The 11,981-nt window shown below is 35.6% G+C and overlaps 2 protein-coding genes across 5 annotated transcripts; both read left to right on the forward strand.

Moving 5' to 3' along the window:
• Positions 1-991: 991 nt before the first annotated feature.
• Positions 992-5,778, forward strand: LOC107414392 (probable protein phosphatase 2C 75). Of its 4 annotated transcripts, none has more exons than XM_048470073.2 (5): positions 992-1,550; positions 1,666-2,169; positions 2,444-2,830; positions 3,250-3,355; positions 5,126-5,778. In XM_048470073.2, exons 2-5 carry the CDS (start codon positions 1,738-1,740, stop codon positions 5,461-5,463), a joined length of 1,263 nt encoding a protein of 420 aa, XP_048326030.2. In that variant the 5' UTR covers positions 992-1,550; positions 1,666-1,737; the 3' UTR covers positions 5,464-5,778. The 4 variants fall into 4 exon arrangements, 3 of the variants coding, with proteins under 3 accessions (XP_048326030.2, XP_048326032.2, XP_015877992.3); XR_003055227.3 differs by lacking the exon at positions 992-1,550 and adding an exon at positions 4,191-4,357 and having other exon boundaries at positions 1,563-2,169; positions 5,124-5,264; XM_048470075.2 differs by lacking the exon at positions 992-1,550 and adding an exon at positions 4,191-4,320 and having other exon boundaries at positions 1,563-2,169; positions 5,126-5,256.
• Positions 5,779-8,454: 2,676 nt separating this feature from the next.
• LOC107414371 (probable protein phosphatase 2C 75) lies at positions 8,455-10,933 on the forward strand. The gene is made up of 3 exons (XM_048470830.2): positions 8,455-9,001; positions 9,680-10,045; positions 10,171-10,933. The coding sequence occupies exons 1-3, from the start codon at positions 8,561-8,563 to the stop codon at positions 10,645-10,647; spliced, it is 1,284 nt and encodes a 427-aa protein (XP_048326787.2). The 5' UTR covers positions 8,455-8,560; the 3' UTR covers positions 10,648-10,933.
• Positions 10,934-11,981: the final 1,048 nt, after the last annotated feature.

Below are 11,981 nucleotides of genomic sequence, written 5' to 3' on the forward strand. Positions count from 1 at the left end.
AAAATGAGGTGAAGAGGTTGTGTTCCTTTGTGATTGGTCGATTGCTTTGGTGTTTATTGTGAAGTCCCATTCCATGTTTTTTTTTTTTTTTTTTTTTTAAAAGCATAAAGCTATAACACTACGGCTATTGTTAAACTTGGTATACATTAATTGTTGACCTTTTGGACCAGTTGGAGCACCACCATCATCACCATCACCATCCTCTCCTGTATTCCACATCCTCCATGCTATGATTCTCTTTGACTCCACGTAATTTCCTGCCACGTGTTGGAAATTTGGCTGCATTACCAACTACTGGATTTCCGAACCTGCTAACCTCACAGCACTTCGCATGTAACCTCCATAATCCCACTCCAAATTAATCATTATCCAAATCTAAATCTAAAGATTGCTTATCGATTTCCGCATACTATTGACTAAATTTTAATATTGAATGAAATAATATATGTTTCATTATACATTTTTTTTTTATTATTAAATTTCAGATTACAAATTTTTATGGGAGGTTGTTTATTCTTTTTTTTTTTTTTTAATTGTCAATATGGTTAGAATTAACAATTGAAAAATCAATGAGTCCTACGTAGGAAGAAAACATGCAATCCTATGAAAGCCAATAAAACTTTACCGACCTAAAAAGTTTTTATACAAAACTCTGAATAATTTAGTGTTCATGGCATAGTATTGGTAATTTTTTTTTTTTTTGGAGGAAATCATTTTACTAACTTGGTTATTAATAGTCAAACTTAACAAGTATTAAGCTCAGATTTTTTAGATAAACCTGTTTCAAAGCTCTCCCTTCCCCCCGTTATACTGTATGTAAAAAAAAAAAAAAAAATTTGGGAGCGTTTTTTTAATTTCTAAAAATACAAAAACATTATTACCAAACTTCCAAAAAAACAAAGAAGGTGCAATTACTTTCGACTTTTCCTTTTAATTTAATAACTTAAATAAATCGGTAAAATGTAGTAGTATCTAACGAGTTATGCTGTTACAGACAGCATACCCAAATAGAATATTGTGACGACTTTGAGCAGTGAAGCTGTGACGGTAGCTTTACTTCTCAAACAATTATATAACGTGGCAAGACGGGACCATACGCCTCAGACTCGCTGTGCTGGTGCTTCTTGAGTTTGACACGTACATAGAACTCGCATTTTCAGGAAGACAAACGGGGAAAAAAAAAATTTGAAAAAGAAGAAATCAATTTCGGTGAAAATCGCCAATGACAACGTACTTGATGTGGGCCATTATGTGTCTTTTTGAAAAGTATATCCATGTGGGACTCCCCTATTGGAACACTTGTAAAATTCTGGCTTGCTGGGCCTCTACCTGTCAGATCGAATCGACACGTGTCCCTCGTGTTGTAATTTTGTTATAGCGCGAGATGAGAAATTGACCGGAGAAAAAAAAATGATATTGAATGACGCTAACGGGAAATGGATCGTCACGGCGGACACGTGTCCTGATGGAGGGGAATAGTGGTCGGTGACGGTCAGGTTGGGCAGTACGGGCAGATGCCCGTTGGAGTTGGCTTGCCCAGAGGCAAGAAGGTATACACACGAGAACTACAGAAGAAAAACTGCACGTCGCCCTTTTTTTTTTTTCCTTGTTTTTTCTCTTACGGAAGAAAACCATATAAAAAACCTTTTTCTTTTCTCTCTCTAGATATTCCTCGCCGGAGATGATGGCCGGAGGCTATGCGGAATTGCAGGACGGTGAGATACTCGAAATCTGTCAATGACGGAGTTCAACCGGAGAATGCTGGAAGGCGACGAGGAAGATTCACCTGCGAAGTGCAGGCAGCGTCGGCGCCGGAGAATCGAGATGCGACGTCTGGCTGCGTTGTCTGCGGCGAGTTCGCCGCCATCGGATAGTCAAGGCCTGAGGGAGAATAGTGAGGAAAGCCAGTCGGAGTCAGAAGAGAAGCGGATTCGCACGGCGGAGAGGAAATATTTTTCAACCTCGCATATTTCGACTTCTGCCAATGGCGCGGAGCAGAGCGTAGAGGCTCCCGCGAGGGAACCAGTGGTCGGGATGATGTCGGTGTCCGGGAGGTCGCGTGATATGGAGGACGCCGTAACCACACGTACTTGGCTCTGCCGGCCGGCGATTTGCCGGCGGCGACCAGTTCACTTCTTCGCCGTCTATGATGGACACGGTGGTCCTCACGTAAATAATTCTAAACCTCTCTCATAAATTCAAAATCGTAATCATCGAAATGAAAAAAAAGAAAAAAAGAAAATGACAAAAAAACAAACACTGGGCGGTCCACTCGCCAGCTCTTCAAAATCGGAGATGTGAAACAGGAAAGGACAAAACAAGGATTGGGGTTGAATGTGATCCGTTAGAACAAACTGTATGGGCAATTGTGTAATCTACCAAGTTGGCGGTATAAGTTAAAAAAAAAAAAAAAGCTTTTGAATTTTACATGCGCGCATTGCAGGTGGCGGCAATGTGTAGGGAGAGGATGCACGTGTTCGTAGAAGAGGAGCTGATGAGCGTGGATTGCACGTGGGATGTCCAAAGCGTGGATGGTGGCAGCGGCAGCAGCTACACAGAGGGTGATGAGTTGGACGAAGTGGAAGAGGAACGGTGGAGAAGAGTGATGAAGAGGAGCTTCGAAAGGATGGACCAGGTGGCATTGAGCACGTGCGCTTGCGGGACCATGGGTTGTAATTGTGGGCGCCACCCAATTGAGGTGGCGCTCGGTGGGTCCACCGCCGTGGTGGCCGTTCTCACACCCGATCATATCGTCGTCGCCAATTGCGGTGACTCACGCGCCGTCCTTTGTCGTGGAGGCCGTGCATTGCCTCTTTCCAATGATCACAAGGTACTCGACTGTTACTCTATCCGCTCTCTGTGACTGACATTGATTTGGGCCATTTCTTTCTTTCTTTTTTCTTCTGGGCCTTCGAAATAGTGGGCTATTGAAAACTGATTTGGTTGTTTTGTTTTTTTGGTGGAAAAAAAAAAAAACTGATTTGGTTGTTGGAATGTATAAGATAATGCAATTGCAATTTGTAATGTTACTAATTTATTGCCACAATGTGTCTGAAAAATAGCCTAACGTTTTTAGGCCATTTTGAATACGTATTTAGTTTGGAATTTGACTCTGAAAAGTAAGTATTTGTATGTTGGAATGCATGGCCAACTCCATACTTGCACCTTGTTCTAGTCTTGTTATAGAGGTTGGTCCTGGAAGGACCTTTTTCTTATGAAGATCTCTGCGGCTCTGATGTTCGCTTGCAGCCAGATAGGTCAGATGAACTTAAAAGAATTGAAGCTGCCGGGGGTCGTGTCATTTTTCTCAATGGAGCGAGAGTTGAAGGCATTCTCGCAATGTCTCGAGCAATAGGTAATATATATGCATATATATATATATATATATTCTGTCAAATGATCTGTTACTTAACCTCACAAAGTCAATCAAGAATGTTCACATTTATGTGGTCATTTTAGAGAAATGGTGCTGTATATGGTTGATGATGGTTTATTTCGATCTGAAGGAGCATGCCTGCAGCCAAAGGAATGTTTTGCACATTAATAAGTAATTTTTTTCTGTCACAGATATACAGACCCTTTTGTATTGCAGTGTTCTTGAGCATATTGGGTGGAGTTTCAAAATGTGAGGTGTTTCCATGTTGGACAAGTCTCAGTTTCTGACACTGCTGAGTCCCAATAATCAGTCTCCTATATATATTTTCCTACACATATATATTTTGGCAGCATCAGCCACTGTATTGAGTTTTTCTCTGCTTGAACTTAGAATTGGGTCACATCAGGAATCTCACACTATCATTTGTTGAAATGCCATTCTGTTGCTAACAACAGTAACTGTTATTAATACTTAGAATTTCTTGATAATGTTATATGTAAAGGCTGGTAGTTCTCTCTCTCTCTCTCTCTTTTTGGTGCGAGAATGCCTCCTTTTTTCCTGCAATTATATTTGTGTTGAATTTAAATTACTGTATATGCTTCGAAACTCACTCTTTAACAAGCAATGTTACGTTCTTATCACAATTAGTGTTGGTTTCTCTGGTGATTTTATGTATTTTTGTCTAACTACCTTTGTAGTTTATGCATAGATCATCAGGATTTCCTTTATTAGTGAGTTTAAATTAATTAAGCAGCTCAGGTTGTCTATTAGTTTTCTTTGGGAATTAAATTACAACTACTTGCACATCAAGCAGATCAAACCTTGGAGGCACAGAATTTAGTTCTGCGTTCTGATGAGAACTTCCAGTTCAACAATTTGGGTGGTTGGACTTGTTTCAGCCTATGATGTTTCTCCTCCTATAGCCTTCCAAGTAATCTGTATAAGTAATTGCTATGTTCACTGATGGATCTGCAATATCAGATAAGCGATTTCTTGGTTGTTAATATGAAGTTTTTCCCTCCATTTCAAATATCAAATCATTTTGTCTGCCCATGCTATAAATGGATTTGATTAAAATGGTAAAGGAACTTATTAACTTTTGCATTGCAATTATAAAATTAAAATCTGGTTCAGGAAATCATTGTCATATGCGATGCTGCTTGTGTATGTCTTAAAAGGAAGGTTCAATTTAGGAGTTTCAGCTATCAACTTGAACCAGTGAAAAATGAAAATGCAAATGCAGCTCTAAATTCTTTTGTGTGAGAATATTTTCTTTGGGGGCTTGCCGGAGGCTACGTAAATAGTAATCTATTCTGTTTGCTTTGCATGATATTTGGATATATTGTGTACTTTTTCATTTCCTTAGCATTTATGATCTCTTTTTTTCTTTTTCTTTTTCAATATGCTTCCATGATAATTTGTTTGTTAGAACTTACTTGTCCTGTGTAGGGTTCTAAGGGTCAAAAACTAGTTCAAATTCCTATTGGAGGTTCATTTTAGTACTATCGATGTGAAGGTATCCAATCAAAGATGGAATCATTGGTGAAGCTTTTACTTTTCTAGAAAGTTGCTCTGTTATTACTCATATTCTTATTTGTTCCCTGACACAGATTTGTACACTTAGTGCATCTAGGATGGACCATAATGTGAATGATAAATGATTTTGTCAAGTTAATATTCTTCTTCTGTAAAAGGAGAAAAATAAAGTGAAATTAAATTATTGATTCTCAATTCTGGTTCTATGCACAGGGGACAAGTATCTAAAACCAGTTGTAATATCAGAGCCAGATATAACTTTCACGAAAAGAGAACCGGATGATGAGTGCCTAATTCTTGCAAGTGACGGTTTGTGGGATGTTCTCTCAAGTGACTTGGCTTGTGGGGTGGCTAGTGAGTGTCTTCGTGAAGGAAATCGTTCTGCTTCTGCAATAGATCTAAATGCTGGGCCTCAGATGGAAGATGAAGGGGCTGGAGCATTGTATCCTTCTCGTAGTGCATTGGCTGCTGCACTGCTCACTCGCCTAGCTTTGGGAAGGAAAAGCTCGGATAATGTCAGTGTCATAGTTGTTGATTTGAAGAGGAGCTAAGCAGAGAGGAAATAGGATGAAAAGCAATGTAATGTTGATATGCAATCTGTACAGTTTTAATGGTGACTGAAAAAAAAATTATGACACCAATAGAAAGAAATCACCAATATTAGATTGGATGAAATTGTGTGTTAGATAATTGCATCTTATTTTTGACTTTGGTTAACCTCTTTCCTTTAGGTTTTAGCCTGTGGAGATGTGTTTTGCATGTCACATATTATTGTTTTATTGAACTTATTGGGCTCCCAAAAAAGAGCTTATGTTTGTTAATTAGGATCATGATCTTTAATGAATTTTCCTGTAGTGGATTGTAAATTTTTTGTGTTTGTGCAATGATGGGGCAAAACAAGCGGATGTCGACAATTTGCAAGCAAAGTATCATAGAGCTAATTTCGAGTACGCTAGACAAGAGTAGACTCCAGTTCCTCACGGTTCCATGGCCACTCTCTCATTATTGGAACAATTTGGTTTTCAAGAAACTTGTTTATTTATGTGGGGGGGGCGGGCGGGGAAGAAAAAAACTTTTCGAAACAATATTTTTGAGATGACGCATGACTCGATCAAGCAAGTTAACCTCCCGAAAGTAGCTCGGATCTAAGTAATCCTCTATATTTTCTTTGATTTGATAATCAGAAACCATAAAAACCTCAACAAGTGCAATTTTTATTAGTAGGGAATAGGAAGTAATTCCATTTGGGCATTCTCTTCCCTTTGCAATCTCCCCCAATTCGAGTTTTTTACCCCTCTCATTCTGATGAGTTTTGTGTTTCAAAAAAATGTGAAAACACATTTTTTTATTTTCCTTTCTTATGATGGGATGATTAATAGACAGGCTTCTAGGCTTTGTTTTGGGCCATCTACAAAATGCAGTGACTTAACCCAATAATCCCAACCCAAGAGGCCAAGATATTTTGTTTATTGAAACAAATGGGGCCAAGATGTTTAATATATATATATATATATATATATTATGTATTACGTGTGTGTGTGTGTGTGTGCGCGCGCGCGCGCGCGTGTGTGTGCATGTGCGTGTGAGAGAACAGCCTGGCCTTGGTGACTTGATGAGTTTCCCCCAAAAAAACAAAAAACAAAAACTTAGCATGAGTAATTAATTGCTTCAAAGTGAATACATGTATTGGAGTTAGTTAGCACATTAATTTCTAAAAAAGAAAGCATGTACACAGCTCAATTGATTTAAATTAAATCACTTTCAAATTTTTAATGTTGTTGCACTATATGTCTTCACTCAGCTGTTTTTTTTTTTTTTTTTTTTTTTTTTTTTTTTTTTTTTTTGGAGACTAAACAGGTTCAACAGCTGTATGTTAAGAAATTAATTAAAAGTTAATGATAGAGTTCATTTAGCAAAAACCTTATTGGTACAGTCTTACTTAAAGTTATGATCATCCATAAACTTTTTTCTTTTTTGAAATAATCCATAAATTTATTTTAGGCAAATATTAAGAATGCAATATCATATTGAGAAAAGAAAATTCATGTTAAGATGAAACAAATTTAAGATAAAATTAATAATTATACAAGTAAATGGTACACTACAATATTTATTCCTTCACAAGGATACTAGCATTTTTAAAAAATAAAAATAAAAATAAAAATATTGTTATCATTAATTTCTACTCTTCCTTAATTTAGTTACTTTACCAATAAGGGAGAGTATAATTAGTTCGCATGAATAACGCATATAGGTAAAGTACATTTTCCAACTAATACATTTAGTGAGAGCATGTACTTTAATGCTTCAAACATACCATATATGTCTATAAATATTTTGTAATGCACATGGACCTTATGTGTTCATTAACGAAAAGTATGTAAGTTGTTAAGACAATACATGGAAATTTTATTTGTTATATAGAATCGTCATATAGAATTTAAACTTATTACATAAATCGATAAAGTACGCTTTTACATAAATTGACATGGTACATCCATCTAACATTTGTACATAAATGAACCTAATATATGTCAACGTCATACATATAAGTACATTTTTAGCTTGAAAATTGAGGACGATACTTGCGAATATTGGAAATTTATTAATAATAATTAAAGCAATCACATGCTACAAAATTTTCATTTTTGAAGTTTTTTCCAATTTCTCTACTATATTTTTAAAATATACATATTCATGAACCAATATTTATTATTATTATTATTATAAGTTTTGGTAATTATGATCTTGTAATATATATAGATGTTATATGTGTTTACAACTGAATAGTACTTAAGTTATTAAGACAATGCATGAAAATTTTACATAGTACATAAAATTATTATGTAAAATTTAAACTTATTATATAAATTGACAAAGTATGCTTTTACATAAATCGACATTGTACACTTAAAAAAAAAAAAAAAATCAATATTGTACACGTTAATCATTTACATCTAATACTTGTACATAACATAAATCGACATAGTACTAGTCAATGATGAAGATATAAAGTACATTTTTTGCGTAAAAAATAAGAAAGATATTCCGCGAATATTGGAAATTTATTAATAATAATTAAAGCATTAACATGGTACGAAATTTGTTGTTTTTGAAAAAAAAATAATGAAAAATGCTACAAAATTTTCATTGTTGAATTTTTCTCCAATAATTTCTCTACTATATTTTTAGAAATATACATATTCATGGGCCAATATTGATTATTATTATTCTTTTGTTTGGTAATTATGATCCAATATCGATTAGCAATATATATATATATATATGAATGAATGAAGACCCTTCTATTAGCATATTAGCTAAGGTAATTTATTTTATTTAAAATTTCAATTAGGTGAGGTTGGTGAAACAAGAAATATGTCCGTACTATTTGCATAGGACCAAAGGGCCCCCACGTTGTGATTCACATGCATATCGTTCCCTTGGCGTTTCCCGATGCTGCTCTGCTTCCACGAGTCACTTAGAGCCTCTGTTCTGTTTCCCTTCACATTGCTCTTCCTCCCTCACCCTCTCTTTAATTTTGTCTTTCTATCTCTCTCACACACACAACCCCACTTCTATAACGTATGTACTCAACCACTCTCTCTCTCTCTCTCTCTCTCTCTCTCTCTCTCTCTCTTGTTGAAAATGGCTAGACTTGCTGAATTCTTTCCCACCCCAATCTCTACGGCTTCTGGTGGCGATTCTCCCGAGAAATGCCCAGAACGTCGCCGACGGAGAATCGAGTTGAGACGGTCCAGGTGTTCCCCAAGGCAGCTCCCTAAGGTGAGTTGTTCTGAAGGGACGCAAATGTCTGATTTTGTTTCGAGAGGACAGAAACGTCATTTCATGGAGGATCACGAGGCGAGGACGTCGGCTGCGCTGGAGGTGGCGGCGCCGTCGACGCCGGTAGCGAAGCTTCCGGTTCGGCGATTGGTTAGAAATCTGATGCCCATTTTCGCAGCCATTTCGACTGCAGGGAATATGGATGAGCGGTTGTCGGTGAAGGAAGACTTCTGTCGGCCCCAAATCATCGGTGGACAGCCTCTTCATCTATTTGCTGTCTTTGATGGTCGTGGGAACCCTCATGTAATTCTCAAAAGAACTATTTATTATTATTTTTATTTTTTAATCTCTTCCGTTTTTATTGGATATATTATACAGTATATTTTCAAAATTATTTTTAATTACAATTAAATATTTTTATAAAATTACAAAAATATTTGATTGTAATAAAAAGAATTTTCGAAAATATAAAGTGTAATATATCTGTTTTTATTTTTTATATATTTTTCCTTCCAATTAACAGTTTTATATTCTATAATTTAAACTACAAATATATATTATTTTATATTAACAGTTTTTCTGATCGGTATAATATGTGTCTCTATCTATTGATTTTTCTTTTGTTTTTTTTTTTTAATTTACACTATCTTGTAAAATTCATGTTTAAATTGAAGCCTAGGAAACCCTAGATTTTTTTTTATAAAGTTGAAGAAAGTTGTATTTTGTAAAATCACTACAAAATATGAAAATAATAACAATAATAATAATAAACCACGAACTGATTTTAATTCTTGAAATTACAATTTTCATGGCTAAAAGGTTTTTTTTTTTTTTTTTTTTTTGTGAGAATAATGAGAAAAGGGGTTAAAATAATAAAACTTGTATTACTTTATTCAGATTTTATATATATATATATATATATTTCCCTTAAGCATTAGACAGAAAGAAATGGGATTTTCAAAGGTTTTTGCAATCATGCAGGTCTCCATTCTTTGCAAGGAACTGATGCACCTCGTGATAGGTGAGGAGCTGACGCGCTTGAATCCCACCGGCAACGAAAGCAGCGGCGGCAGCAGCTCGCAAAGCAAAAAGTTGGTGCAGGCTCAGCTTCTGTGGGCCATGAACAAAAGCTTCCACCGGGTGGATATAGTGTCTCAAGGCATGTGCTTGTGTGGGAAGACTAAAGGGATCTCTTGTGCTTGCAATCCCCTCAGGCTGGGCTTCGGCGGCTCTGCCGCCGTGGTAATCGTATTGACAGCTGACAGTATGATAATCGCTAACTTCGGAAGATCACGCGCCGTTCTCTGCCGTGCTGGGAAAGCCATCTCACTCTCTAATCGCCCTAAGGTGATATCTATGATTCCATTATTGCATTAGAGTTAAAATATTCCAGTCTTATCCAATTCAGTCAGTGCCTGCCACATTGTTTTCCATATCATTGAATTCTTAATATATGTTTTTTTTAGATGCAGTCAGGTAGAAATGAGGAAGTGGAAAGGCTATTGAAAGAAGAAGAAAAAGGAAGACCTTATGAAATTCTGATGAACAAATTAATGAAAACAGTGAATAGACCATCGGGACCGGAGATTCTCATCGTGGAAAGGGCGGTGGAAGATGAGTGTTTGATTCTTGCAAGCAATGGACTTTGGGATGTGATACCCGAAAGCATAGCTTGTGGAATAGCGAGTAGGACTCTTGGAGATGAAATTGTGGATGGTGTGGGTGTACAGCAGGTTGATCTGCCTCCTCCTAATCGGCCTAATCAAGACTGCAACAACAATAATAATATTTCAAGTGTGTTTTCAAGTATTGACAATGACACTCAAAGAGACGCAAGATTTCCATGTAAGAGTGGACTTGTGGCAACAATACTGTGCCGTCTGGCTCTAGGGCGTGGAAGAAGTAACAATAATGTCAGTGTCATGGTTGTGGACTTGAAGAGCAACTGATTTCCAGTCGATATATATCCACAAGCAATAAAGCTCTGAGGCTGTCTTCTTCAATCCGGTATATAATGTACTTTGTATATAATATAAATAAATGTGAATTAATGTTCATCATGATGATTTTAGGACCTGGAAGTTTAGGATAGTTTTGAGACTAGTAATAGAAGGATAGTAAGCTGCATTAATTGTCCGAGGTACAATGCCGCATTGTTCTGGTATATCCATTGGATATGATCATGTATGAAGATTTTGATATCAATACATTTGATATATATGAACATTCATGTTAATTTCAGTACGTGACAAGATTTACAATTCCTTTCATATGTATGTAATGAATTTCTTTCTTTAGTAGACTGAGCTAAGATTTTTTTACTCCTTTTAGTGAATACAAAATGTAAATAAGTAGGGTGATCCAAATTAGTAAATTTGAATAATTCGAATGACAAGAAAAAAATAATTATTATAATTATTAAAATAATATTACGAATATCAACAATTTGTATAAAAAAATATATTAGATAAGACGAAATTTAATATGACATCCAATTTAAATATTATTATCATGTCACCACTTATTTATTGATAAAATTATTTATTCTAATATGTTATTAGATATTTATATATATATATATATACATATACACGCTATTAATTATTTTTGAGGGAAAAAAAAAAAAAAAAAACCAACAACTTGAATAGGTATTGTGTTTACGTCTCGCATCTCATAAACAGCCATCACGGGAAACTGATGGCTTTACTACAACGTTGTTGTTGCACCGCTGCAGCTCCACCCATCAACCTCTTTTTTACCTGCCACTAGACGCTTCACCCATAAACTACAAGCTTCAGCCTTTTTCTTCTTCGTCCGATGATTGCTGTCGATTTGTCTTTGGATCCAAAATACTCATCACTATTTGGGAGAAAATACCATGAAAGATGTTATTTTTTTCTGCAGCTTGGCGAGTAGAGAGGAGATTGGCAGGCAATACTTATTCACTTTTTTTTTTTTTTTTTTAAAAATAATCTAATAAGTTATATATCTAATAGAATATTAAAAATGAATAATTTTGTTAATAAAATCCACGTGGAAATGACATTCATTTTGAATTGGATGCCATATTAAATTCTACCTTATTTTGATATTCTTTTTATACAAATTGTTAGTATCTTTAATATTACTCTACTAATATTATTATTTTTGGTCAACCCAGAAAAAATGAAGTACATGGTAAAGCTATATGTTATTTTATTTTATTTTTTTTCTGGCAAATTCCGTGGGCTGTTTTATTTGTTTGGTTTTTATTTTTAATTTTTTTACTGTGTCTTGTTACATC

The sequence above is a fragment of the Ziziphus jujuba genome, chromosome 8 (genome assembly GCF_031755915.1).
Source record: "Ziziphus jujuba cultivar Dongzao chromosome 8, ASM3175591v1".
NCBI lineage: Eukaryota > Viridiplantae > Streptophyta > Magnoliopsida > Rosales > Rhamnaceae > Ziziphus > Ziziphus jujuba.